The sequence below is a fragment of the Dipodomys merriami genome, unplaced genomic scaffold (assembly GCF_024711535.1).
Source record: "Dipodomys merriami isolate MVZ:Mamm:240054 unplaced genomic scaffold, mDipMer1.0.p SCAF_8, whole genome shotgun sequence".
Classification (NCBI taxonomy): Eukaryota; Metazoa; Chordata; class Mammalia; order Rodentia; family Heteromyidae; genus Dipodomys; species Dipodomys merriami.
Window position 1 is genome coordinate 8772398 of NW_027206401.1, and position 27919 is coordinate 8800316.

The following is a 27919-nucleotide window of genomic DNA, read 5'->3' on the forward strand; positions in this document are numbered from 1 at the left end:
ATGAAAATCTCACAGACTTTCTTACCCTTGCTGGCCTGGAACCCTAATACTCTAGTCTCAGCTTCCTGAGTAGCTAGGATTACAGGGATGAGCCACTAGCACCTGGCCCCAATATAGTTTTAATAAGCAAAAGTCCAGTGTAGATAGCAAATTAAATGATGTCTCCCTAGCCTACTTCATTGGATGAAAGTTAATGGTCTTTCAAACTCTGAGATTCAATATTTTTACCTGTGAAATCAGAATGTCTGTTGAGATCGTGACTTTTGACGCATCTAAAGACACTGGGGGAAGATGTGCTGTGTCTCCAGTGAATGTATCCATCAGGATATGTGACAGACAATAGCAAATGACTCTTGGATGACAACAGGCAGCGGCTGTGCTAGTGTGTACTGTGCTAGTGTGTACTATGTGTGTGTTGTGGGGTGTGTAACAAATTCCCAGATTGACTGATGATGACTACATCATCTGTGAGCCGCGGGGGGGGGGGGGGGGGGGGGAGCTCTGTTTCCTTCCATGGTGGCACAGTGACCTCTACTGGTAGAAAGAGAAAATCCTGACATGCACTTTTCTCCCCAAGTAAATTTTCAAACATGTTTCCTTTGGAAACTTTTGCTGTTCATAAAGAAATCTCTCTCTACAAAAATTCCAACTGAAGTAGGCCACAAATATAGTATTATAGAACACAAAGAAACCAAGAGTTCATGTTAGTTCAAACATTAATCCTGCTGGTAAACTCTGAGCAGAAAGGCACCCTCCTCCACGGGTGGAAGCTAGTGTTGAATAAATTCAAAAGCTTTGTCTCAGGAAGAAACTAGTAAGCATTGAAGCATGTGGTATCACAGGACCAGTCATGTGTGGCAGCCCTCAAGCTACTCAGAGAACAAGTCCTGTGCTCGGGACAGAATTCCTCAGCAGGACCAAGATGGCCGTAAGAAAATTTCAAGAACGATCACAATTCAGAAATAGAAAACTCTGCTTTTACACATAAATTGAAAGGTTCTAAAATACTGTACTTGAGAGATGCCTTACAGCCCCCCCACCTTACTTTTTGACAATATAGTTCAAACAGCAGTTGGATGGAATTCCACGAATTTTCAGCCTAGCAACTAGTCTAGGGAGAGATAAATTGTTTTAGGGGAGTCAGGAAGAAAGCAAAACCAGGTGGAGCTGTCGCCTCAAATCTACGTGTGTGTTACAATGTCAAACTGCTACTCCAGAAAATGGTTTCCTTCTATTTGAAAATAGTACTTGAAAAACATTTAACTAAATAGAATTCATTTCTTTGGGAAACTATGTCTCACATTTTCTGGCAAGTTCTGCCACACCACCCAAACCCCGTGACAATGGCAAAATTCAGCTGGAGATCACAAAAGGACAGGACCCTCACAGAACTCCAAACTAGGAGCTTTAAAAACTAAAACTATATGCATGGAGTCCCAGCTGCTACGCACTTAGCTTAAGGCCAGGAGCTTGAGGCCAATCTGGGCAATATAGCTAGGCCTTGTTTTAGAAAAATACAGAGATTCAAAGTTGGCTTGGTGGTACATGTCAGCAACTCTAGAGGCAGAAGGCAGGAGGATGATGAATTCAAAGCTGGTCTGGGCAACCCATGGTGCCTACTGTTGAGACAGCTGGAGATTCGAAGTAAGACTGAGTCAAATGAAGAACTTGAAGGGTCACAGTACACTCCATAGAGGATGGATCCAATAGCAGGAAAAACAAGTTAACAGTGCTAAAGATGTGAGAGGTTATCCTTCTAAAGGATTCAAAATGGCTTTGGTTCAGCTAATGCACTCATGTCACTATAGCCACATTTCATGGACACATCTCCATTTTGAGTTTCACAGCATACCCTTCAGATTTTAATCACAATTTTAATCACAGTGCAGTTATTTCGGCAGATTTGAAAGTCAAAGTGACTTCTGATTTTTGCCTTCCCCTTTTCCACCTGGTAACAATGCTGTGGTAGGAGCATTTCCTATTTTTCAACTTATTTTTGAGACACATTCTTGCTGTTATACAGCCCAGGCTCAAACTTGAAATCCAACTGGGATTGGGGGCATTGGCCACCATGTCCAGCCACATTTTATTCTTGACAACAAGCATGTTTCAAAATCGTTTCTACTTGGAAATGTGCTGGTTAGATCTTTCACAAGGTTTTAAATACCTTCTGTGTTAGCCACTTCTTATTTAAAGGCATACTGAGTTAACAGTCTACAAACAACTGCCCTATGTAGTCCCATGTATTATCAATCTGCATTCATTATGATAGAGTCCTGAAATCCCATTAACTACAATACACGCTGTCTTTTCTTTAAAGAGACTTTTATAGGAAGAAAATAGGCTGTACCTTTGCGCAGAACTCCCCCAGTACACTGCACAATAGTGCTGTTTCTCCCTCTTTTAAACAAATCCAGCTTACAGACTAATTTGATGACAAATAAACTGCTTAGTTTCTACTATTAACTTTTCCTCCTACTGCTCTCCAGAGGAAGAAAGGTCACGGTGACCAGATTACAAGACATCTTAGTTTCCATGTCTCCAAGAAAATGGAACAAAAAGTTACATGTTACATCCAAGGGGAAAAAAAACCTTTCTACGCTCCATTCCCAACCCCAACTAAAACCAACAAATAAACAAATTCATTGTCTTTCTGTGAAGTATTAATTTGCTGTGAGTCAAATAATAAGAAGCGAAGTCTCAGTTTAGAGATACAATCTAAGGTCAAGAAAACTAGAGAGCAGCTTGAGGGTCCAGGGTGGAATTTCTACCCAGGTAAATTCCTCCTAGTGACCCCCGATCTGTCCTCACACCCTGCTCCTAGTGACCCCCGATCTGTCCTCACACCCTGCCCCTAGTGACCCCTGGTCTGTCCTTACACCCTGCTCCAGACACCGCCTTTCAGGCAGCCTCCCCTCACTCCTCAGTGCTATAGAGCTAGAATTCCTGTTACTTTTTTTTTTTTTTTTAAGAATTCTAGGCTCTTTAATCACTCAATTTTTTACAAATAGGACAGACAATTCAGGTGACAAAAGTTTTGTAGGAGCACTTGAACATAAAGAACAATTACAGGGGCTGGGAAGGTGGCTCAGTGGTAGAGCGCTTGCCTTGCATACATGAGGCCCTGGGTTCGAGTCCTCAGCACCATATAAGCAAAAAGAAAAAAGCCAGAAGTGGTGCTGTGGCTCAAGTGGTACAGTGCTAGTCTTGAGCTGAAGAGCTGAGGGATAGCACCAAGGCCCAGAGTTCAGGCCCCACGACTGAAACCCCCCCCGCCAAAAAAAAAAAGAAAAAGAAAAAAGCCAGAAGTGGCGCTGTGGCTCAAGAGGTGGGGCGGTAGCCTTGAGTTGAAGAGCTGAGGGACAGCGCCCAGGCCCAGAGTTCAGGCCCCACGATTGGACCCCCCCCAAAAAAAGAACAATTACACATGCTCCATTTTTCCCTGTAAATTAGCACCCAGCTTTTCAGAGGGAAACCCTAGAAAGCAATTGTGTGTACAGTAAGAAATAGCACAACATTGGCCCCCAAACATCAGATTACTTAATATCCCTTTGGCTGCCACTTGAGAATAAGATGCCATGTACGGTATGGTCCACTGGAAAATGTCCTTTTAAAAACCAGTGTGGGTTGGGCACTGGTGGCTGAAGGCTGACTCTGAGGCCACTTCTGTTCTCCTTGCTCTGCTACTTAGTCTGTACCCACTGTGGAATGCCTGTCACCCATTCTCTGCTCCAAGGTAGCAGCCCAGCAAGGCCCAGCCCCAATCCCAAATCTGACTGACAGAAGCACATGTCCATGTTCAACCTGTCTTGCTACTCCTTTTTTCATATCCACTTCACCTGCAACCATCCATGTCCATGCAGGCCAGAGTGTTTACAGGATTTCTAGCCTCTCCATCCCTTCCCAGATACAGAAATGGCTTGATGGACAGCTGCCACACCATCACGCTTCACAGCACAAATTCTACCCCAGTGAACGTGGATGCATTCGTATTAAACAAATGCCTGAGTAGTTCTCATCCATCAGAACTATCCCGAGGCCCTGGGGCTGCACTTAGTGAACTGCCTTTGCCCTTTAGGAAAGTCCTTAAATGGAAACTATTGATTTTCTTGTTGCTGCCAGCCTCCCATGATGCTCTACAGCACTGCAGATTACAGAAGCCAATCAGTGTTTCCTACCTGCGTAAGTTACAGGCACCAAAGTCACAGCTAAGAAAGGAATTATGTTGCTCACACAAGCTCTGGTTCTGTGTCTTATGACATTGGCACCTTGAAATTACTGTACAGTAGAGTTTACTCCCTCTGTGCCTTGTTTAGAATCTGATAGGCATATTAGCTGGGTGCTGGTGGCTGACGCCTGTAATCCTAGCTACTCAGGAGGCTGAGATTTGAGGATCATGGTTCAAAGCCAGCTTAGCAAGGAAATGTCTGACTTTCCAATTAATCACCAAAAAGCCAGAAGTCTAGAGCTATGGCTCAAGTGGGAGGGCATTAGCTTTGGTCAAAAAAGTTCAGGGACAGGCTGGGAAGATGGCTCAGTGGTAGAGCGCTTGCCTTGCATGCCTGAGGCCCTGGGTTTGATTCCTCAGCACCACATAAGCAAAATGAAAAAGCCGGAAGTGGCGCTGTGGCTCAAGTGGTAGAGCTCTAGCCTTGAGCTGAAGAGCTGAGGGACAGCGCTCAGGCCCAGAGTTCAGGCCCCACAACCAGACCAAAAAAAAAAAAAAAAAAAGTTCAGGGACAGAGACTAGGTCCTGAGGTCAAGCCCTAGGACTAGTAAACACATAGACACGTGTGTGCGTATGCACACCCGTATGTACACACACATAGGTACACACACCAAGAAAAGGCAAAAGAGGGTCCACGGTCTGCACTTTCTCATTTGCAGATCACACACCGTGCAATGTGCTTGGGCCAGCAGTGCTTATGGTAAATATAAATACCAAAGCTTCCTCAGTGGCGAGGTCCTTTCCTCTCATTAACAATGGCACCTTTTTCAAAAGCTTTCCATGCTTTATTAAATCATATCCACTCCACGTGGGCACACTGCCAGTTTCTACTAAACAAAGGGAGTCCAAAGGCAAACTCGGTGAAGCCCACCAAAACAAACAAACCCAATCCCACAACCACAGCCCAGCAGTCCAGGAAATGCTCCCTCCATTTAAACCTCTTCCACTCAAGACAATGAAAATGCAATCTACTAGTACATGAAGATATTCAGACAAGAATCATTATACTCCCTGCAGGCTCTTCTTACAAATACTATCAGAGATGAATGGCATAATTCTTCAACGGGCCAAGGAGAACTTGTAGTTCATCAGTCACCTCCTGTCCACATTAGAAGCAAAGACTATCCAGGACTTTTGCCAATGATTATATTAAAAAAAAATACCTATTAAAAAACTTCTACCAACAACAAATGTAAGACTTGAGCATATACAATTGTATTAAGTGGGAAGAACAGATACGTGCTAGTCAGTTCTCAAGCTGGCTCACGAAGCTTTGAAAAGTACAAATCCCAGAACTCAGTAAATCTGGGAGGGGACTGAGATTCAGAGTTTCTAACAAGTTTCCAGGTGTTGATGAAGTTGCTGGTCCAAGGCTTGGTGCAGCAAATGATTTTTCTGTATCTTGATTTCTTTTGAATCTTCATTCCTTCACCAATTTTTAAGTGTGTGCCACGAACCCCACCCTCACTGCCAAATAAGATCAGAGTTTTTGGCTTTCCAAGAGCCCACTGATAAAGTCAACAAATAACTGCACTTTTCTGCCAAGGACTGTAATAAAGGCACTGGTAACAACTTGACAAGAAGGAAGGACTGTAATAAAAGGCACACGGTGAGAACCTGACTAGAAGGTAAGCACGAGTCTGCAACAACAATGCACTGGAGACCGCAGATCTTGTCAAAACACTGAGATATGTGGTGCTTACCAGGAGGTAAGCTGCTAGCTCACAAGGAAGCCAGCACCTCAGGCATGAGGCACAGTGGTCCTGGTTTTTATTTGAGAAGTTACTGTGCGTGTAAAGGCCTTTTGGTAGAGCCATGTGCACTGCTGTATCAATAAGAACGGCACTACAGTAACATTTGTGTAGCTATCTATGTGGAAGGAATTGTTCTAAGTGCTTTACAGGTATTTTCTCACCTAACCCTACACACCAACTCTCTTAAGATGGGCCCATGTGCAACCCCACAGACCTGCGAAGCCAACAAACATTTGCCCTCCATTCAAACGTGGCTCCAAGGGCCACTCGCTCCTGGAAAATTCTGGAAAAGTGTACTCTGGGTAAGCACTGTGAGGGACACACTGGCCAGTGTTGGGGTGAAGCACAGATGCAAAGCTGCCGGGACAGAAGCGCAGACAGCGAGGAATGGAGGCCATGCATCACAGGCACACAGGAGGACTTGCAGGTTTCCAGCTTGGGACACGGAAAGAACTCTAGTGCCAAGCAGTGAAAAAAGGAAAACAATTCTTTAATTTGGTGTGTGTGTTAACAGGGATCTGTGAGAGAAAGTGGTGTTATGCCTGGGTTCTTGTGGATACCATCTGGGCAAAGTTGGGTGGACCCAAGGATCAGAGGTGTGACCTATGATCAAGGAAAATCACACAGAAAGTCCTGGAAATGAAGGAGGGGGGCAAGAGAGGCTGAGAGGGACCCAGGAGACAGTGGTCTACAAAGCCTCGGTTGCAGTTTCAGGAGAGAATATCCTCTGTCCAAAAACTTGAGAATAATAATAAATCACAAGTTATTACTGGCATTAAATGCTGCTGGGTGACTGAGTAATCATCACCAGCTGGATTTGGTAAACAGCACCAGTGACTCTAGAAAGAACACGTGTGGTGCTGAGGCCAGAAGCTGACTCCAGGGCGAGGAGGAATAAAAAGATGAAGAAACCAAGCCACAACAGTAGTTCATCACTATAATCCCAGCTACTTCAGAGGCGGAGGACTGAGGTGGTCTGGGATTGGCAAAGAATAAGCGGGGTATGGTGCCACACATGTGTCACCCCAGTCAGGCAGGAGGTAGGGGTAGGAGGACTGTGGTCAGTGGTGAAAAGGGACTCTATTCTCAAAATAGCTGAAGTTGACAAGCCAAGTGGGAGAGGCCTTCCCCACACCAGGGGGAGCCTGAGTTCTGAACAACAAAATTAAGAAATGAAAAGTCTTTGCAAAGATCTCGCGAGGAGATTCAAGAGACCAATAACTAGTAACTAGAAAATAACAAAACCTTTGTTGTTGTTAAACATGAGAATGAAGTACTGTATCTCTCTTAAACTTCATCTGCTGAACAGATCTTACTGATGGAATATGTGTTCCAACAATCTCTCATTTTCCTAAGAAAGTTGAAGATCCACAGGCTCATGATACAATTTAGACAACATATAAATTAAAATAGAGATTGTAAATTTTCCTTACCAAGTGTATGGAGGCTTTGGGATAATGAATTCTGGGCAGGTAACTAGGCATTTATCCTCTCGACTTGAAGTTCTCCATCTAGAAGTTCAGTCAATAAATAACCAATGTGGTAATGACATCCTAACCCAGCTGAAGAGATTGTTTATTTCCATGCTTGACTTTCTACACTACCTCCTCCAGAGTCCAGGTGTTTGATTCTAAGGTTTTGATAAGAAATCAAATAACTAATTAACATGTAAAAGACAATTACCACTGTTGTGGCATTTTGTGACTACCAATGGCCAAGATCCCTACTATGTCTTATAAACTAGATTCAAAAATTAGAATAGATACATCTAAAACCCCACATTACACATCTGCACAGACTGCCTGCAGTGCTTACTTATTTCAAAAGACTAAAGTTGTGCTGGGCATCGGTGGCTCATGTCTGTCATCCTAGCTACTCAGGAGGCTGAGATCTGAGGATCACAGTTCAAAGCCAGGCCGGGCAGGAAACTCTTATCTCCAATAAACCACCAGAAAACCGGAAGTGGCGCTGTAGCTCAAGTGGTAGAGCGCTCGCCTTGAGCTGAAGAGCTGAGGGACAGTGCCCAGGCCCAGAGTTCAAGCCCCATGACTGACAAAAAAAATTTTTTTTCTCTGCTGGGCATGAGTGTCTCACACCTATAATCCTAGTTACGCTACTCAGGAGGCTAAGAGCTGAGGATTGTGGTTTGAGACTCTTACCTCCAATAAACTACATAGAAAAAGCTGGCAGTGGTACTGTGACTCAAATGGTAGAGTGCTAGCCTTTAGCATAAAAAGGCTCAGTGACAGCACCCGGGCCCTGAGTTGAAGCCCCAGGATCAGTCAAAAAACAAACAAACAAAAAAACAAAAAACAAAAACCTCATTTTTTATTTCCTATACAATTGAGTCACACACAACTTAAGGAAGTAATTAACACAATTTATTCTAGTGTTTAAGAACTTTTTTAGCATGAATAATACTCATGGGGAAAAAAAATCTTTCCTTTCCATTGAAAAAAATCAGGCTTTTTTAAAACCTACATGAAGAACCTAACTTCCTGTTCAGAAAAATTAACTATACGATGGAACTCACTCAACTGCCACTATCTGGACATATTTAGACAATGAACAAAAGGAAGGAAGCTCTGTCATCACCAGACCACAGCCAGCCTCTCAGATTGGTGGCAAGCTGCCTGCCTCTGGCCTAACCCATCTGACAAGTGGGAAAGGCAGGTGTCCATGGCTGGCAACATAAACAAGGTGGAGTTTAGGCTTCGGAGGCACAGGAAGGTTAAAAACAAAACAGAAACCCCTGTGACTCCAAGAACCCTGCAATTTAATTTCTACCTTGGCTTTACATTTGCCAACACTCAAAACTGTATAAATTATATGAGAACTGTTTTGAATGAGCCTGATGTCCACAATAGTCATAGTGAATGCTACAAATGCCAAGTACTGCTTAAACTGTTTGACGCTCTTCAATCTAGAAGAATTTTCAACCCAAGTTTCTATAGAACTTTCTATAAAGTCATCTGGGCCATTGTTAAAAGACACCTACTTAGAAAGGACCTATGTACATATAGTTAACTTGGATTTTTAGTCTGACATGAAGCTGTTGTTTTTTTTTAATCAAAGGATGAACTGATTATTAATCTTTTGAAAACAGTAGAGAAATGTATTAAGGTTACAATGCTATAATGCTATATAATAGAGAATTTATTTGGCCCATTAAAAAAATCCACTTCTAATAAGCCACTGAAATGGCAAAGTGATGGTGCAATCAACAGTAGAGACAAGTTGAGCAGGCAGACAATGCAAATGCTTTAATATGGTCGGTTCTTTTTGAAACACCATCTAGAGTGAAATGGAAAGCTCTGCTTAACAAATTCTAAAACTGTCACTGGAAGAGAGTGCCCCTGCTCCCCACCTCTCCCTCCTTCCCTCTCGCTCTTTGTAGTTGGGTAGTGATTAGGTCTTCGTTCATATTAGACAAGTGCTGTTATCACTGAGCTATCCTCTCAGCCTATTATTTTTTAAATGAAGAATTCAGATTTTTACACTTTATTGGATTTAAACTTTACTGGGTGTTCTTTACAATTTCCTCTAGACCAAGAATTAATGAGAAACACAGAGTATGGGCATCATCCATTCATTTAAAAAAGGTAGACAGTGCTAACTAACCTGTTTAGTGGTTTACGATGTCTTTTAGGAATCTGAATTTACTCGTGGTAACACCCAAAGAAATTGTAAGATAGAGCTGCACACAGATGTAGTTTGTCAGTCTATCATGTGTCTGGTCCTTCCACTCTCATGTCCAGATAGCAGGTCAGTTCTCTCAGATGTCAAGGTAGTTGTACATTAGTCACAAGCTGCTGTAGTGCCCTGGTGCCCTAATGTGCTTGCCAGATACAGGGATAGGTGTGCACTGAGGAAGATGAGGTTTAGACATACAAGAAGAGGCCCGCCATGATGCAGGAAGATCTGGAGTGAAGACCACTTGATGAAGGCTGCCGGGAGTTTGGAGGAGATGATTTTTTTTTTTCTAGAGCCTTCAGGGAAAGCAAGGCTCTGTTAACATCTTGATTTCCACCTTTAGGCCTTGAAACTCTGAGAGAATATTTTTCTATTGTCTAAGTGGTGTTTGGTATATTGTTACAGCAGCCCAAGAAACCCCACCGATCTGATCACATAGAAACACCTGCCCTTCCAAAAGAGCAATCATTGAGAAGGACAGCAAGGCTCTGTCTAGGTGATGAGAGCACACATGTGCAAATAAATACATGAGGAGCTGGGCTGTCACTGGCATCTGCATTTGTTCTATTTGTCAAGGATTACAAAATCCAGCTACCAAATATGGTATTTCTAGAAACACAGATATGGAGGACAGCAGCTGTATCCCAATATGAAAATATTAGTGTCTCTACCGCACAACTTTTCCTGTAACAAAAATGCAGTTAAGCCCAGGGCTGCAGACCACTGGGGTAATGATTCAGAAAGTAATATATTTAGAAAGAGGGCTATAATTGAAGTGTTGCTGTTTGGAAACCTCTTCCTTGCAATTACATTGGGTCTGACCACACTATAATAAATTCTACCCCCTTCTATTTAAAAGGCTCAAAACAATTTCAACCAAAACACAAGGAAAGGTCTACTTCTTAAAACAGCAGCTGTCCGTTACGTCTTCAAAGAATATCTTAATAAAAGTCCTCTGATTTTACTAATAACTCTATTACCTTAGCAAATGTATAACAAAAACCTCACTCAATAAACAATCATTATTTAAAAAAACAAAAACTGCTTGTTCAAAAATACAACATTCTTGATCACAGAATGATTACCTCTGGCATAGCAGTAGGGGGACTCGGCCCCAGCAGTGTGCATCAGGCGGTAACATGGCCATGCTGGGAATAACTTGCAAAAGGACTGAAAAAAAGTATCAAGACCAGCACCACGGTCTGCCACGGGTTAAACTGTATGCAAGTCTACTTTAGGGATCTAAATGAAGACTTGAAGAGAAAAAAGGCCTACCATCAGGCTACAAATTCTCATGAGGTACAAGTAATTGCAAATTAGCCATTACTACCAGGGTCAAAGACTAAACACCAAACTTTTCCTATGAATTCAAGTAGAAAACAAAACAAAACAAAACAAGGCAATATTCCTAAAGTTTTATAGAAGTGAAAACACTATGCTTTGGTTGTATAGACTGTATAAATGCCAAGATTTACAAAGCAGCTGCCACCCCAAATCCGAATCTGGAGTTACTGTTTTACAAAATACTCCAAAGGTAAAAGGGACTTAAGATTTTCTTTGTGGTTAAAGGTGCAATGCAACATAAACCAATGGTGAAGTTCGTGAGTATGTGTGTTCATGCACATGAGTACATCTCACTGGTAAGACTGGTGCTCCTGCCCACTCTCCTACAGTTTTCAAGTTCTCCGGGTGATACTGCTCTACAATTTCCTGGCTGAAACCCACGAGAGCACATTCAAAATGATTGCTTTCCATACCTATGTGTCTCTAGTCAACGCACACCCCTCCCCCACACCAAGAAATTGGTGTCATTTGCTTCATTTTAATTTCTGGCTTCCAGGCGTTTTGCCCTATCTGTGTCTTGAGAGCTCCATACAAAGTTATACTGATCAAGTATATTTTTACATAAGAGAAAAAAATTTAGTTCCTATAGCTTAAAAGTTATGGTTTAGAAGATGTTTTACAGAAGTAAAATAAAACCACAGCAAGACCAATTAAAGAAACATAATTACTGCTACACTGTATTGTCTATGATTACTTAAAAATAGTTCATGGGGCTGGAAATAAGGCTTAGTGGTAGAGTGCTTGCCTAGCATGCATGAGGCCCTGGGTTCGATTCCTCAGTACCAATTACACAGAAAAAGCCAGAAGTGGCACTGTGGCCATTTCCGTGTGGTAGAATGCTAGCCTTCAGCAAAAGAAGCTCAGAACATGTCCAAGCCCTAAGTTCAAGCCCCACTACTGGCAAAAAAAAAAAAAAAAAAGGAGGGCTGGGAATGTGGCTTAGTGGTAGTGCTTACCTAGCATGCATGAAGCCTTGGGTTTGATTCCTTAGTGTCACATAAACAGAAAAGGCCAGAAGTGGCACTATGGTTCAAGTGGAGAGTGCTAGACTTGAGCAAAAGAAGCTCAGGGACAGTGCCCAGGCCCTGAGTTCAAGCCCCAGTACTGGCAAAAAAAAAAAAGGGGGGGGTCACAGTGTTTTGTTTTTGGCTATCTTAAAGATACTTGCTCTCCCCTCCTGTATTAGGTAAACTATTTTTTAAAAAGAAAAATACTATTTTATTTAAAAGAAGGTAAAAGGCACTAAAACATTTCGTTAATATATAATCTCATAAATAATATAGCCCATCTGAACATAGTGAGGAAAAACAACAAAGTACTGTGTATAAAAGTTTAGGTGGGCAGAAAAATCTAACCAATTCATTGTATGATGGTAATATTCATACATTCTCTTTGAACTGAATGTCTGTTTCAATAGTAAATCTCACATTTCTCTGATTCTATGACCCTTTTTAACTATTAACATCTCAGAATTAGCCAGATATTTGGGCATTTTCTAATTCTGAATGGCTTCTTACACCAATGGCATCTCATATTCAATGAAATACAATGTTGCCATGAAACAAGTTTAAATGTGCAGCTCTATAAAGTGTGATCTTTAAGTTAAAAATACTAAATAAATTAAGTGAAGCAATGAAAATCATCGGACAAGAGGACTTGCTTTGGTAGAATGAATTAATCATAATGAAAAGATTTTTTATCAATGCAATAATACATGAAGTTATTTCCAGAGTTTTAAGTTCATAATTTCAAACTATTTCTATCTCGTAATACTCCCTCCCCCCACCCCTTGCCACTTCTGTGCCAGTACCAGCAGGGCTTCAACTCAGGGCCAAATCATGCTCTCATTCAGCTTTCTTGCTCACTGCTGGCATACTACCAATACTACCACTTAAATCATGCCTAGCCCTTTTTTTTTGGGGGGGGGGGAGTTCTGGGGCTATAACTCAGGGCCTAGGCACTGACCCTGAGCTTCTTTCTTTGTGTTCAAGACTAGTGCTCTACCACTTGAGCCACAGTGCTACTTCCGGCCTTTGCTGAACAGTTTATTAGAAATAAGAGTCTCTTTGCAGGGAAATGGATGGAGCTAGAAGAAATCATGTTGAGCGAGGTAAGCCAAGAGCAAAGAGACAAAAGGTATATGGTCTCCCTGATAAGTGATGTTAAATCCAAAATGTTAGTTGATACGACAAAATTAACAGGACTTAAGAAACAAAGGACTTCCACTCATCCGGTCGAATCACTACTAAATAACCCCATGCTGCTGATCACATGTATGGTGTATATATATATATATATATATATATATATATATATATATATATGTACACCGGAGGGAAACCAGGAAGATGACACAGAACTAGAGGGAATCAGGGAAAAACATATAACAGCGGGACCCATCAGCTGCACTGGACATTGACCAAACTGAACTAAGCAACTTAATGGCAGCGATGGGAAGGAGGGAACAAGTGGGAAAGAGGGAACAGTTGGTGCTATGCAAAACAAAAGAAATGTACATACCACCCAATGTGGAGGAAGTAGCTGTATCACAAAGCTCACAGAACTCATAAATGTTATAGACCGTGATAGACAATTTGCTCCAGGAAAGTTAGAATGTGACTGTGACTTTAACTAAGCATCACTATCCCACAATACTGTGAAATTGGGGAAATTATGTAACCACTTAATCACAATAAAAAATTTGAAAAAGAAAGAAGAGTCTCATGGACTTTCTTGCCCAGGTTGGCTTTGAACCACAATCCTCAGATTTCTTGAGTAGCTAGGCTTACAGATGTGAGCCACCAGAGCCCAGCTTAGCCCAGCTTTTTGCTGGTTAATTGGAGATGGAGTCTCCCAATTCTTCAAACTTGGCTGGCTTTGAACCTCCATTAGGAGATATTAGCCTCCTGAGTAGCTAAGATTACAAGAATAAGCCACTGGTTGGCTTTTTTGAAATACTTAAAAATTGTCTACTCTATACTGAAATGAAATTGTAATAGAGCATTCTACTCATCATATGATCCAGATTAAGACCACTTAGGTATAAAATCAGTTTTTATTTATACTCTGTCTAGCGTATTACATACACTGAACTTAAGTCCATGCACAAAATGTTGAAAGACATTAAAAAATTGTGGTTCCGTCTACAATACAAGAAAAGTGATTTTTTTTTTCTTTTGGTCAGTCCTGGGCACTCTTCCTAAGCGCCTTTTGCTCAGGCTAGCACTCGACCACTTCAGCTACAGCATCACTGTTGGCTTTTTCTGTGATCAACTGGCCTCATGCACTGTTGGAAACCGTCTGTTTTTGTTGGTTTTTTTTTGGTTAATCATGGGGCTTCAACTCAGGGCCTGGCACTGTCCCTGAGCTTTCCTGATCAAGGATCGTATTCTACCAATTTGAGCCACAGCTCCACTTCCAGTTTTTTGGTGGTTAGTTGGTGATAAAGTCTCCTGGACCTTCCTGTCTGGGCTGGCTTTGAACCTCAAACCTCAGATCTCAGCCTCCTGAGTAGCCAAGATTACAGTCATGAGCCACCAGCACTGGCACAAAAAAGTGATCTTGCCAGGTACCAATGCCTCATGCTTGAAATCCCAGCTACTCAGGAAGCTGAGATCTGAGGATTCCTATTAGAAGTTAGCCTAGGGAGGAGAGACCATTCCCCCCCCCCCCCCCCGCCACACACACACAGCCAGAAGAGAAGCTGTGGCTCATGTGGTACAGAACTAGCTTTGAACTCCCAGGCCCTGAATTCAAGCCCTAGGACCATCACCACCACCCCTCTCCCCCCAAAAAATAGTGCTCTTACTTTTTAAAACCTGTGGCTATAGTTCACTTACACAGCACAAGCTTAGTAAGCCCAAGGCCCTGAGTTCAATCCCTAGCACAAAACAAAACATGTACCTCCATGTGACTCAGTGCCTCATGTAGTTGCTGGCTGCAGCACCCCCAATTACTGGAGTAAGTAGCTGGTTTCTTCTTTAAGTATTCCTAATTGCCATCATTCTAGTGACAGAATGGTAAACAAAAGCATTAAAGTGTGGTAGGTCCTAGGCCAAACTGATCTAAGTGCAACAGTAAATTTCTTTCTCCTGCACTGAAAAAAAAACTGAGAATGGAAATACCAATTTAGGAAATTTAGCACAAAACTGAATAATTTCCTTTCACTTAAACACTATGTAACAAATCAAAAGACAAAGCAGGAACACACACACAGCAATTTCTAGTTAGCGCTTTTGGAAGTGTCATGTTTTCCAGATACAGCATTAACAACTGATTGGATAACTTTTACCCTCTAGAACCTTCAAACTACTACAATTCACTTACTTTGTTCACAAAATAAGCCACATGAAGGTCAAATAGTGATGAGAACTTTGGGATCAAAACATCACTAAAAAGTTTGGTATTTTAAAAAGTACTGCTTAGTCCAGGTGAAGTGAATATCACTTAGTTTTAATAACAGTAAATGCAACTTAGATAAATGGAGAGGAATTCTGGTTAATATAGTTTCCTTCAGGACAAGGTCTTTATCTTCCTGAATATCAAATCTTTGCACAAATGTCTTGGCTCTTTCTCACTAATTAAGACAAAGATCTGAAAACTCAAATTACTAAGAAATAAATACCACTTAAATATTTCTACTGTCACATGCTTATCCAGATAACAAAATGTATCAAGTACTACTTTTATTTAAACCCTGTAAGGAAGATGTTATTTTTGGCCAAGGACTTGAAAGTTCTTAGAGCTCTCTTGATCATTTAAGGAAGCTAAAGGAAGTGTTTAGCATAGTCTGTCATTTTTGGAGACTTTATAAACATAGCTTAGGAATTTCAGACAAATAGACAACATGACTTTGTTGGAAATGCATAGGAAAGCAAATAAGTAGCCATTCACAGAATTAAATGAAAGCCTTCCATAAAGAAACGGAAAAGCACTGATGCTTAACCTATATATTTACTCTATATGGGAAACTCAAAAGAAAATGAACAGCAAATAAAACTTAATTAGGAACCAACCCCAGTTTACCCTGGAGGCTAACCTGAACAAGTGTGGCCCACAGCCTACAGAACAAACAATGGACACTTGGTTCCTTGTATAGAAGCTAGGACACCTTTAGTATCACCAGTACACATCCTGGGCAATTAAGAAATCCATAAGAACTAGTAAGTTCTTCAGTGCTAGTTCTATGAAGAATAGCACATACAATACAGCCTTTATGTGCAATCTGCCTCCATGCTACCATCTGGCTTCAGGCATAACTGTACTAAGAACGAACTGCCACCTGCCAATGTATTCCTTTACAATATTTCTTACTCTACCTTCATCAAGACTAAGAATTAAAGGTAAATCACTATTTGCCAAATTTGCCAATTTTCTATCAAGTTTTAAAGAACATTTTATTACCTAAACTTTTTCTTAACTTTCTAGGTTTCTCTGTATGTGCACAAAGACTTAGAGAAACAGAAAAAGTCCTCATGACATAATAAACGTACACAATAGTACACATACACTAATGAGACTGCATGATTTTTACACCTACACGTGCTTCTACCACTGTTCATCATTCTTAATATAGGAGTGATAAAAGTTTCACAACTCAGTACATGCTACTAATGATTCATGGTTTTAAGAATTTATAGGTCAAAAAAATACAATTCCTAGAACATTGTTATCAAACAAGTAAGTTTTATTGGCATCTAAAAACAAAATTCACCCAACATTGAAACGTACTTTAATATTTATGTTATTTTCTTTTTTTTTTTTTAACTTACTGCAGTATGAGGAACAAATCATACACACTTACTTTGGAGTAACAGAGACCATAGTGTAGATTTTACAAAATCACTTTTTAAAAAATCTCTGTATTATGCTCCTCAAATATCTACAGCCAGTCTTCGCATAAAATATCACAGCTTTGTCTATTACCTTAAAATTCTGCAGCAGCCTAGAGATATGGGTAAGATATACTACCACTTGCTAGTTCGAAATATATCGATTACCATATCCAACCTAATGATAGAATCTAAAAAACTCTTTCTTCCATAGGAAGTCTCTGACAAGCTGTTATTCATTTCCTCAACATTAAAAGAATCTGGGGCAACATTTATATTTTTATCCGAAAAATAAAAAAAAAAATGTTTACCTACCATGTTCATACTAAGAACAATGTCTATACAAGTCAGTTGTACAATTATTGTAAGAGCAAGGTGACATGAACATCAGATTAACTTAATTGTGGCAGACAAAAGTGAACAACTACGGTCCGGTCAGCCATCAATCTATTACAGGGATGACAACTTTACAAAAGGTATCTTTTACCTACTGAGTGATGATTATGTCCCCTCAGTTTCTGTGCTTTCTACCACCACTGGTTCACTTTCTACATCAGCAACTGTGTCACTCTTCTCCTTGTTTATCTCATTTGAAGATGTCAGTTTTTCATAAAGTTCAGGATCGTTCTGTACTGGAACTGGCAAAGGCGGTGGCTGAGCATGTCTCTCTGTATTTTCACCATTAACCTGAGGCACGTTATCAACTTTACGTTGGGAAGTGGCCCCTTCAAAATAATCAAAAACCCGAGCATGAGGAGGGGGGACCCAAGTGTTTTGAATTCTATCACGTCCAAGACGATTTCCGTTCATTTCTCTGCAGAAATCAAAATCTCTGTCGTCCCTATCCCTTTGCCTTTCCCAGGGTCTTCTGCGGTCATCAAAATCTCTGTGAACTTCTTGTCCAAATCCTCGGTTCCAAGGACCACTTCTAGGATCAAAGCGAAAGGTTCCAGCCCGAAACCTTCCTCTTTCTTCATGTAAGCCTTTTGGACCACCAAAAACAGGGAGAACCCGATGCTCTCTCTCGTCAAAATCTCCTCTCTGCCCCCAAGGCTTCTCTGGAGTAAAAGCAAAGTGGTCTCTTCGACCAAGGTGATCTATACCTGGTCTTACGAGATTCTCCCTTATGTCTATAGGAGGTCGTCCAAAATGATCCCTACCATCTACTGGAGGCCTTCCAGGACCTTCTCTTGGATCTATAGGCCGTCCAACCACATCCCTAACATCCATTGCAGGAGGCCTACTAATGCCTTCCCTGCTTTCTACCGGAGGAAACCGGTAATCTCGATCTCCTTCTTGTTGAACACTGTCATTCCCAAGTGGAATTCTTTTGTCTGGATTGGTAACGTGGTCTACGTTTTGTCTTCCAGGCGCTAGAAAAGGTCTTTCTGGATGACTGAAAATATCTCCTGGAGGAAAAGGTCCCCGGGGCGGTGGGTGAAGAGCTGAGTCCAGGACCACTGGGGGAGGGATACCCCGCTGGGGCGGAATTCCAGGCTGAATTAAAGGGAATCTTGGTCCAGGTGCCTGTGGTATTAGTCCTGGACGAATGTCCAACATTGGCAATGCAGGCATCCTTTGACTAGGGATATTCAGAGGGGGCAAGTTTTGAGGTCCAGCTGGTGGCTGCGTTCCCAAAAGTCCGGAAGTATTTGTGACACTTGGTGGCTGTATCCCTCCAAGTCCAGAACTGTTAGGCAGACCAGGAGGCAGCACACCCAGAAGTCCAGAACTACTCGACACATTTGGTGGCTGTATTCCCAAAATTCCAGAATGATTTAAGATATGTGGTGGTTGTGCTCCAATAATCCCAGAACTGCTGGAAACATTTGCTGGCCGAACCCCAAGAATTTCAGAATTACTTGGTACATTTGGTCTTTGGGCTCCCAGAATTCCAGAATTACTCGTCACATTAGGTGGCTGTCCTCCTAAAATCGCAGCATTAGTTGGAATATCATTTGGAATCGCTAAGACAGAAAGAGAAATAATCCAAAATATTACTTATTCTCATATGAAGAAATTGCATTTATAAATTACTCATGCAACAACCTCTAGTAATCACCTTACAGTTAATCAGCGATTTTTATCCCCCAAGAATCAAGCTACACTTGACACTGAAGAAAACTTAGGAAGGATTTTATGATATAATTCAATGGTACATACAGAACTTGTCTATGCTGCATAAGATCCTAGGCTCCAATGCCAGTATCATCAAAACAAACAAATACCCAAGCAGAAGTGTTATCTAATTTCTCACAAAATCTTTTTAAACAAAATTTCAGATTTCATAGTGCTTCTCTACTTCTAACAGCCTTTCTACAGAGTAATTCTTAATACAGCAATAACAGGACCATAACCAAAGGACTTAAGGCTTTCATACAGTACATTTAATTTTCTAGTTTTAGCTGCATAGCACCTGGTAGAAAAGTTTTTCATACATAGTATTTATTCCTTTTAACTGTCACTATACATATGCAGATTCTGTTGTAGTCTTATTTTGACAGGAATAGGCCAAAAAGTGTGTGAGAAGGAATCTTAAAGGAAAAATTAAAATCTGTATCAGAAAGGTGGTCAGTTTTTTAAAGAAATCCAAGTTACAGGACACCAGTAACCTTTTTCAAAAAACAAAAAGCAAACAAACAAAAAAACTACGCTATTTCAACATGTGTGCAATGAACACCCCAGATAGCAAATTGAAAAGAAATGCTTATGGAGTTTATGCATTTCTAAAGACTTTGTTTCTTTTTACCTGGTCTGGTGTTTTCACCAGAGGAAATCTGATGTTCTATAAGATGAGGTACTTTGTCTTCAGGCTCTGCTTGTTTAGTTGGAGGATTAAAAACATTTCCAGCTGGTAGAGCGGAAGGAGCTAGACTGCCGGCAACAGAACCACCTGGCAGAACAAGGCTACCAAAGCCAACATCTTTCACAGTTTCTGGGGCCATGGACAATGGCGGTTGCACTAAAGCTGTTTGAAAGGGAGGAAAATGTATTTCAGATTGAATCAGCTGATCGATTCATGTCTAAGTTTGCTGGCAGTTTGAGAGCTTTCCTTAACAGCATCTCTGTATTACAGGCACTACTCTAATAAACTAATGCTCAAAATGACTTGTCATCATGAAAAGACAACATTACATATTTACAAAGTTTTACTTTCTAAAAATGGAAAACCAACTCTTTTTAAAACCATTTTTTCACCAGAAATGGTCAATAAAATAAAAACTAGTAGTGAAGAAGCAAATTCTAGAAATAAAAAAGTTATTCTCTCAAGGAAGTCAGGTAACTATCTCTACATATAAAGAAACAATTAGCACACACTGAAAAATAAGTATCAAAATCTCCTAGGAACGATCACATCTAGGGTCATATTCATTGCATTTTTATCTGGTGAAATTAGAAACTGATCAGAACAGGCAAGGTAAGACTACAAATATAAAGTTATATGCATTCTGTCTTAAAGAATTTATAAAATCCCTAAGTACATACATAGCCCCCCCCCTTATATATTTTTTCTTTTTTTCTTTTTAAAGCAGAACTAGTAGAATATAAATCTCCAGCTATATCACAACACAGTATGTCCTGTGTGGAGCGTTAAGAGAGTCCTGCATAGAGTCCTGCTTTTTCCTCACATTCACTGCCAGTATCACCTGGACAGGCTTAGCACAGAACAGAACTAGGAAGGGGGGAGCTGCCTGTAATCACAAACAGGAAGCACCAGATTTAAAGGAGCAGTGCATCATCAAATCCTTCTCTGTAGCTGAGCACAGGTTTCCCAAAGTTAATAATAAAGCAGGAATAACCAAAAGGCAGGCTCTAGCACTAGCCTATGAGAATAATGAATTCAGATTTTGAACACTTTGTCTAATTTTCAGAAATAATACTTCCAAATTAACAAACAATAAAAAAGGAAGGATTCCAAAGCTACCTAAACACTGAGAGGAAAGCATTTAAGAATACATGGAAAATGGATTCAGTTTTAAAAAGTTAAGATCTCTATTTATTATACATACTCTTTATAATAAGGGCCTTTGGGGGTCTAATTTTTGAAGTAGGCTCGCCCAAATTACTGAAGGTTTGTTCAGAAGCCTGAAGAATTACTGTAGATAAAAAGTAGAATAGAAGGGAAAAAATGAATAAAAGGGTGTGTTTAACATTTGTGAAATGTCCAACAACAGGGAAAAGGAAACAGGAATTAGAAAGTTAGTATGTCTGTAAATATTTACATTTGAGACTTGCATTCCTTTTGAAGTATTTATTCTAATAAGAAAATATAGATGTAAAACCAGGTAGGGGGAGATACACATTCCATGGAAATGTTTAAAAAAAAAAAAAAGTTGTGTATGAAGGTGCCACAACTACAAGGCGAAATGAATTCAGGGGACCCTGGGTAACAGCAGTTTGGTTATACATAGTGAATATGTAGAGGATAGGGAACAGCCGAGAAACCTAGTTTCATCCTGAAGTCTTGAAATGGACTGTGATTGTATATGTAAGTATATAGTACAGGAGAATGAAAATAACTGTGCGTTTTTTTAGCAGGAAAAGAGGCAGCTGTAAAGTAGTTATAAGTACTACAAATTGTATTTGTTCAATAGGTTAGAGTCCTATTACTTTTTTCTTTTCAAGGTATGTATTTTCTAGCTTTGGTCACTGAAAACTTGTAGGGTCAAATGAAATCCCAAGAAAAAACTAAAAATCTGGTATCAGACAGTGGTCTTTCAACTGTGTGTGTGGGAGGTGGGGAGAGTGTTAATCCCATTTAGAGAAATGGCTGATTCTTAGACCACAGCAGAAAGACAGTGTCAACTAGAGACCTAATGGGCAAAAATACTATAATGCCCTTAAAAAAAACTAATTATAACACAAATGTAGGTATTGCAAAAGCATGGACAAAACAGTCAAAGATCTCCCAATGCCCAAAGATGAAACAATTAGAAACTTAAAAGTAACAATGAATGACTGGGAGTTAAAAATCTATTCATACAGCACACACAAGAAGAAAAAGGAGGAGGAGTAAGAAAAAGGAAGAAGAAGGAGGAGGAGGAAGGAAGGATGAGGTAGGGAATGGAAGAGAGGAAATTAGAAGAATCAATCTTTCCCTTTCAATCACTGCTAGCATCACCCACAGAACTAATTCACCATCAAAAAATAGCAAATAAAGCAAAGGTTTAGCATCTAACTCGGCTTTCCTATCAGAACTTCAACATAACTACCATTAACTGATAAGAGATCATTTTTCTTTGCCAAGCATTTTTTTAAACAAAAAATGTAATAGGAACTATTGAAAGAGAGCCCTCTGCTATTAATGACAAACTGACTTAGGGACCACTGATCACTGGATAAAGCCATTATCTAAAAATCAAAGAGAAGCACTAGAAACAAGCAAGTTCCTGCTAGAATGCTCCGGTCCATCTTAACAACATTAATGTGGTGCAAGCCCCCAGGAGTATATTCTCTCCAACATCAACTCTGGATGTGGGTAACATGGCATGTCACTGTGGGTTCATCAGTTGTGACTATGTACCTCTCTGGGGTGGGCGATGATAACCGGGGAAGATGGGCACGTGGGAAATTTCTGTACTTGCCGTTCAACTTTACTGAGTGTCTACTGGCTCTGAAGCCTATTTTATTTTTTAATGGAACAGAAAAGACACTGCATGGCTCCTGATGTAATGAAATACTAAGTTTTGGGCATTTTGCTCATCATGAAGAATTATGAAAAGCAAAGGAGGATTGAAGGATACCCCTAGATGAAGACATTTATAATAAACAGGGCAAAACAAAACAGAAATATGATGAGAAGACACTCTGAATTTGCACCGAAATAAGTCAATTATAAAATGATGCTTCGAGACAATAGCAAACATAAATTAAAAACTATCATGATATTTAACTTTCAAAACTCACCTAACAAATGCATTTGTTTAAAAACATTCATAATTTTAAAAACTAACCATAGCCACAGGAATGAGAGCCAACATAACAATACCACTGAAAGAAAGAGAAATCTGTCAGTAGAAAACTCACATGTTGGTACTACTGGAGGGATTGCAGGGGGTGGTACCACAGGTGGAGGGACTGGAGGTGGCATGAAACCTACATGGAAACAAGAATAGCAGAAACAAGACAGCACAAGAAAAAAAATTACTGGTTTTAGATCAAGATCTTAACAGCTGTAAAGTTCTACACTGCTCTTTTTGAGTTGGGAGTGGGGGGCGGGGGAGGGCGCAGGGTGTTGTCTAGTTATGCTGTCCAGGTTGAATTCCTGGACTGAACTAGTGGATTCTTCTGCCTTAGTTTCCTGAGGAGCTGTGTAATATGTTAAATCACGTATTCTTTTTTTTTTGACAGTCTTGGGGCTTGAACTCAGGGCATGGGCACTGTCCCTGAGCTTCTTTTACTCAAGGCTAACACTGGACCACTTGAGCCACAGTAACACTTCTGGCCTTTTCTACTTATGTGGTACTTAGGAATTGAACTCAGGGCTTCATGCATGCTAGGCAAGCACTCTACAACTATGCCACATTCCCAGCCTACACATTCTTAAAGTAGCCTTTTACTTCATGTCCTTATATTTGTGCTTATACTTTCCATTAAAAAAATGGAATACTGCCTTATTTGAGCCCTACTAAGCTAGATAAAAGAAAGATTCTGATCTTAAGTACATTTTATTTGTTTATTCACTCAAGTCCTGGAATATGCTGTATTGCTGCTCTAAAATCAAAGGCTAATACAAGCCAGGTAATCTGTTTAAGTCAGGACAAGAGCTGTTTAGCGTGAGTGAAGTCCTGAGTTCAAACCCCAGTACCAAAAGATACAACCTCTGCATGGAGCTTAATCATATTACATGTAATTATGTCATCTGTCAAACATGCTACTTTGATATACATGCTGTTTACCTTCTATATCAAATAACTTTTCAGAGGCTTAGATGACACTCTTATGTTTTCAGTACTAGAGTAAGATTATTTATCTGAATACTGGCAGATGATGACAGATCAAATGACCAAACTATAAACCTGGCTCTTTGCATTTTAAACACAGCTACTACTACAGTCCATTACACAGAGATTAAAAATAAAATTTAAAGATGTAATTTTTTGGGGGGGAGAGGGGGTCAGTTGTGGGGCTTGAACTCTGGGCCTGGGCACTGTGCCTGTGCTCTTCAGTTCAAGGCAAGCTCTCTACCGCTTGAGCCACAGTGCCACAGAGCCACTTCTGGTTTCCTAGTGGTTTATTGGAGATAAGAGTCTCATGGACTTTCCTGCCTGGGCTGGGTTTGAACCGTGATCCTCAGATCTCAGCCTCCTGAGTACCTAGGATTATAGGCGTGAGCCACCAGCACCTGGCTTAAAGATGTAATTTTTTAAAGAAATAAATGGCATATACTATTATTATTCTAAATCTGAACTTAGCTGTTCCTTGAATAATAGTGGTTTGTCTTGAAACACTGAAATAAAGTATGTCATTATAAGTAAAAAAAAAAAAGACAATGACAAAATCACTTTTTAAAGTCAAAATTTTAAATACAAAAACATTAAATATAAAAAATTAAACTAGCCAGGGACCAGTGGCTTACACCTGTAAGCCTAGCTACTAGGGAGGCTGAGATCTGAGGACATGGTTCAAAGCCAGCCCAGGCAGGAAAGTCTGTGAGATTCTTATCTCCAATTAACTACCAGAAAACTGGAAGTAGCACTGTGGCTCAAGTGGCAGAGCACTGGCCTTGAGCTGAAGAGCTCAGGGACAGCACCCAGGCCCAGAGTTCAAGGTCCATGACTGAAAAAAAAAAAAAAAATTTAAAAATTAAACTATGAAAAAGATAAAATTCTTAGTAACATCTTTCAAGTTCAAATTATGTGTAATATGGTAATTTAAAAATTTTTTGTTACCCCAACAAATAAATTACAACTGCTCTCAGGTGATGAATTTATTGTTCCACCTCCCAATTGTTGGGACTACAGGCAAGAACTACCATTTGTTGTATACTTCAGATTTTTGTTGAGTTTTTAGGAACTTGGCTATCCAATGGTAAAGAATTAAAATTCCAGAAAGCAAAGTACTCTTTAATATCCTAACAATCTGGAGGCTAAAAAACTTTCTGAATTTTGAGAATTAGATCATTTAATCCCTGTACCTCTCCCCTTCATTCTTCGAACTTCTCACAGTGTGATGTAAAATCACTAGTTCTAAATTATATAAGCCATTATGTATAGCTCAAGATTACGATGTGTGTCATTTAACTCAGTTTTAACCTGGAAACACTGATTCAGGGAACTTTTATCAACAATTATTATTAGCATATAAACTTTAGATCATGTATAAGGATTTTGGGGGTTTCCTTCTCCTAGCCACTTGAATGCTGAAAGTAAGTTAGCAATGAGGCTCCATGGCCCCTCTCTCTCAGATCTGGGGGAAACCAAAAACTGTTGACTGCATCTAGCAATTTGTGCTCAAGCAAACCCTGAAGGCTGTCTTGATGTGTGCTGAATAGGTCAGAGAAGCATAGCTGTATGGCACTGAAACATGGAGAAAGAACAGTTTAGAGACATTTTCAATGAAATTTGAATAATGAGATGAAAATTACTTACCAGGAGGTGGCTGTGAAGGGTTAAAGCTTGCTCGCAGAAAAGGAGGCGGAGGGATAGGACTGAATCCAGGAGGGGGCACAGGCATTGACACAGGAAACGTTGGTGGGACTAAACTAACTGTCGGCACTGCAGGTGCTACTGGAATCTTTGTAGGTAGAAAAAAAGGTCTATTAATTGGCTTCTTCACCTGCAATGATTACGTCCTGTCATGACTAAGATGCAGTTGTATGAAGTTAAGCTCTTGCTTCAACACCTTATACATTCATGATTCAGACCCAGGCAATATTATTCAACAATTTACTTAAGAGATTGTGAGGACTTTTTTGTTTTCAGATGCACTGGAATATCAAGCTCAATTTTCCACAGCCATCTCTCACTAAGTTTAGTAACACCTGTGTATGTTTTACCCCCACAGAACAATTTCAGTAAAAGCTTTGAGATAGCTTAACTTTCCCACATAATTTCCAGTTTCAGCATAAACATCTCTTACTCATCCTAGGAACTTAAGCCCAAGTAATCATCTGTAGCATAGCTTTATCTCTCTTTCTCAATGTCACATATTATCAACTATCTAACAAGATCTTACCTTGCTACCTAAAAGGCAGATACTTCAAACTTACATGTATTAGACAAATAAATTCCCATGTTTTCCCCCAAAAGTATTCTTCACCAAGTTATTTACTATTCTCAGATAACGGGAGCTCAATCCTTGCAATGTCTCAGACCACAAATGTGGTCCCTGCCTTATTTTCACAACTCCAAACAAATTTGAAACACTTAGTATGAACGAGCAATGGTACTTCCAGAACACGTCTAGTGTGCAGCATTTCAGGTTGCTTGCATGGCAAGCAGTCTTGTTAGTCAGTCTCCCAGATTGCTGTCATTTTGGCTGGACAGCTACTATGATCAGATCTCACTACAGCCTATTTTCCAAACAGTAGCCAGTGTAATTTTTTACAGGTGCCAGATCAGGTAATATCATTCCTCTGATTAAAATCCCCCATGGCTCACTTCATGAGGAACAAACCCAAACAAAGCCCATTGGAGAGGTTTCTCTTCAACCTTCTCATTGGCTTTATTCCTGCAATTTCTATGCTCTCATCTTCCTGGAGCACACGAACTGTGCTCCTAGCAAGGGCCTTCTCCCTGACACTCCCTCAAGCGGGAAGGCTCCTCCTTAGATATCAACGTGGTTTCTTCTGTAGCACCTTTAAGTTGTTGCTCAAATGTTGCCTTCTTAATAATGCAATGACCTATTCTGACCATTGTTTTAAAAATTCTAAGCACCTGTCAGCCACTCCTCAGTAGTGTTACATAGGATCTCATACTCTCAATTTACGTTCCTATCTCATCTATTAGAAATGGGAATCCTGTCAGGGCAGGGACTTGGTTTTCACTGATGTATCTCTAACTCCTAAGGTTCCTAGAACAGTACAGGCCTCATGACTGCACTCAATAAACATCTAATAAACACTTAAATATGAATGAAGCCATTTCTAAAAATAATTTCTTTCAATTTTTTTTTGTAGGTTGTGGGGCTTGAACTCTGTGCCTGAATGCTGTCCCTCAGCTCTTCAGCTCAAGGCTAGTGCTCCTACCACTTGAGCTACAGCACCACTTCCGATTTTCTGGTGGTTTTATTGGAGATAAGAGTTTCACGGACTTTCCTGCCCAGGCTGGCTTTGAACCATGATCCTCAGACCTCAGCCTCCTGAGTAGCTAGGATTACAGGGTGAGCCACTGGCACCCGGCTTAAAAATGTTTCGAGAAAGCTCACTGATATAACTTATTGTTTTATCAATTTGATTTTTCAGAAAAACAAATCTAAACAAAACTATCATCAAAATAGAGATCATTTATTTAGCACAATACTATAACTAACAAAACTTTTTTGTTAGAGCTGGTACTGGGGCTCAAACTTAGCTTTTTTGCTCAAGGCTAATGCTCTACCACCTGAGCCACAGCTCCTGCCTGAGCTGGCTTTGATACACAAGCCTCAGATCTCAGCCTCCTGAATAGGATTACAGGCGTGAGCCACCAGCACCCAGCAAGTAGAACTTTTTTATTTTTTTTGCTTATGTGGTGCTGGGGAATCAAACCCAGGGCCTCATGCATGCAAGGCAAGCGCTCTAACACTGAGCCACCTTCCCAGCCCAAGTAGAACTTTTTTAAAAGAAAAATTCTTTGCCTAACACTCCTGGACAAGAACTCGTTCGAGTTTGGACATTTTCCTCCAAGTTCTACACAGGAGTCAAGCAGAAATGTGAAACAACACATTTACAAAGCCCCCCATCACTGACCTGCAACATGGCAACCGGTGGAGGGAAAACCTCTGCCTGCGTTGTGACCACAGTCTCCTTTTCAACTGGAGTTGGACTCTGTGTGGTCTGGACAGTCTCTTTAACTGGTTCTGAACTTTTCACTGTTTCCCACTCTAAACAAAATATTTGAAATTGATTTCATTTGGACAAATATACC

General features: G+C 40.4%; 1 protein-coding gene across 2 annotated transcripts in view; it reads right to left on the reverse strand.

The window, feature by feature from the left end:
* Positions 1-16687: 16687 nt before the first annotated feature.
* Positions 16688-27919, reverse strand: part of Scaf8 (SR-related CTD associated factor 8) — a 76939-nt gene continuing 65707 nt past the window's right edge. For both annotated transcript variants that reach the window (XM_070010676.1, XM_070010677.1), the window contains 5 exons: positions 27742-27875; positions 25442-25586; positions 22878-22946; positions 19600-19818; positions 16688-18817 (listed from right to left, as the gene is read on the reverse strand). In XM_070010676.1, coding sequence (XP_069866777.1) covers positions 17352-18817; positions 19600-19818; positions 22878-22946; positions 25442-25586; positions 27742-27875 — 2033 coding nt within the window. In that variant the 3' untranslated portion in view covers positions 16688-17351. The remainder of the gene's footprint in view (positions 18818-19599; positions 19819-22877; positions 22947-25441; positions 25587-27741; positions 27876-27919) is intronic.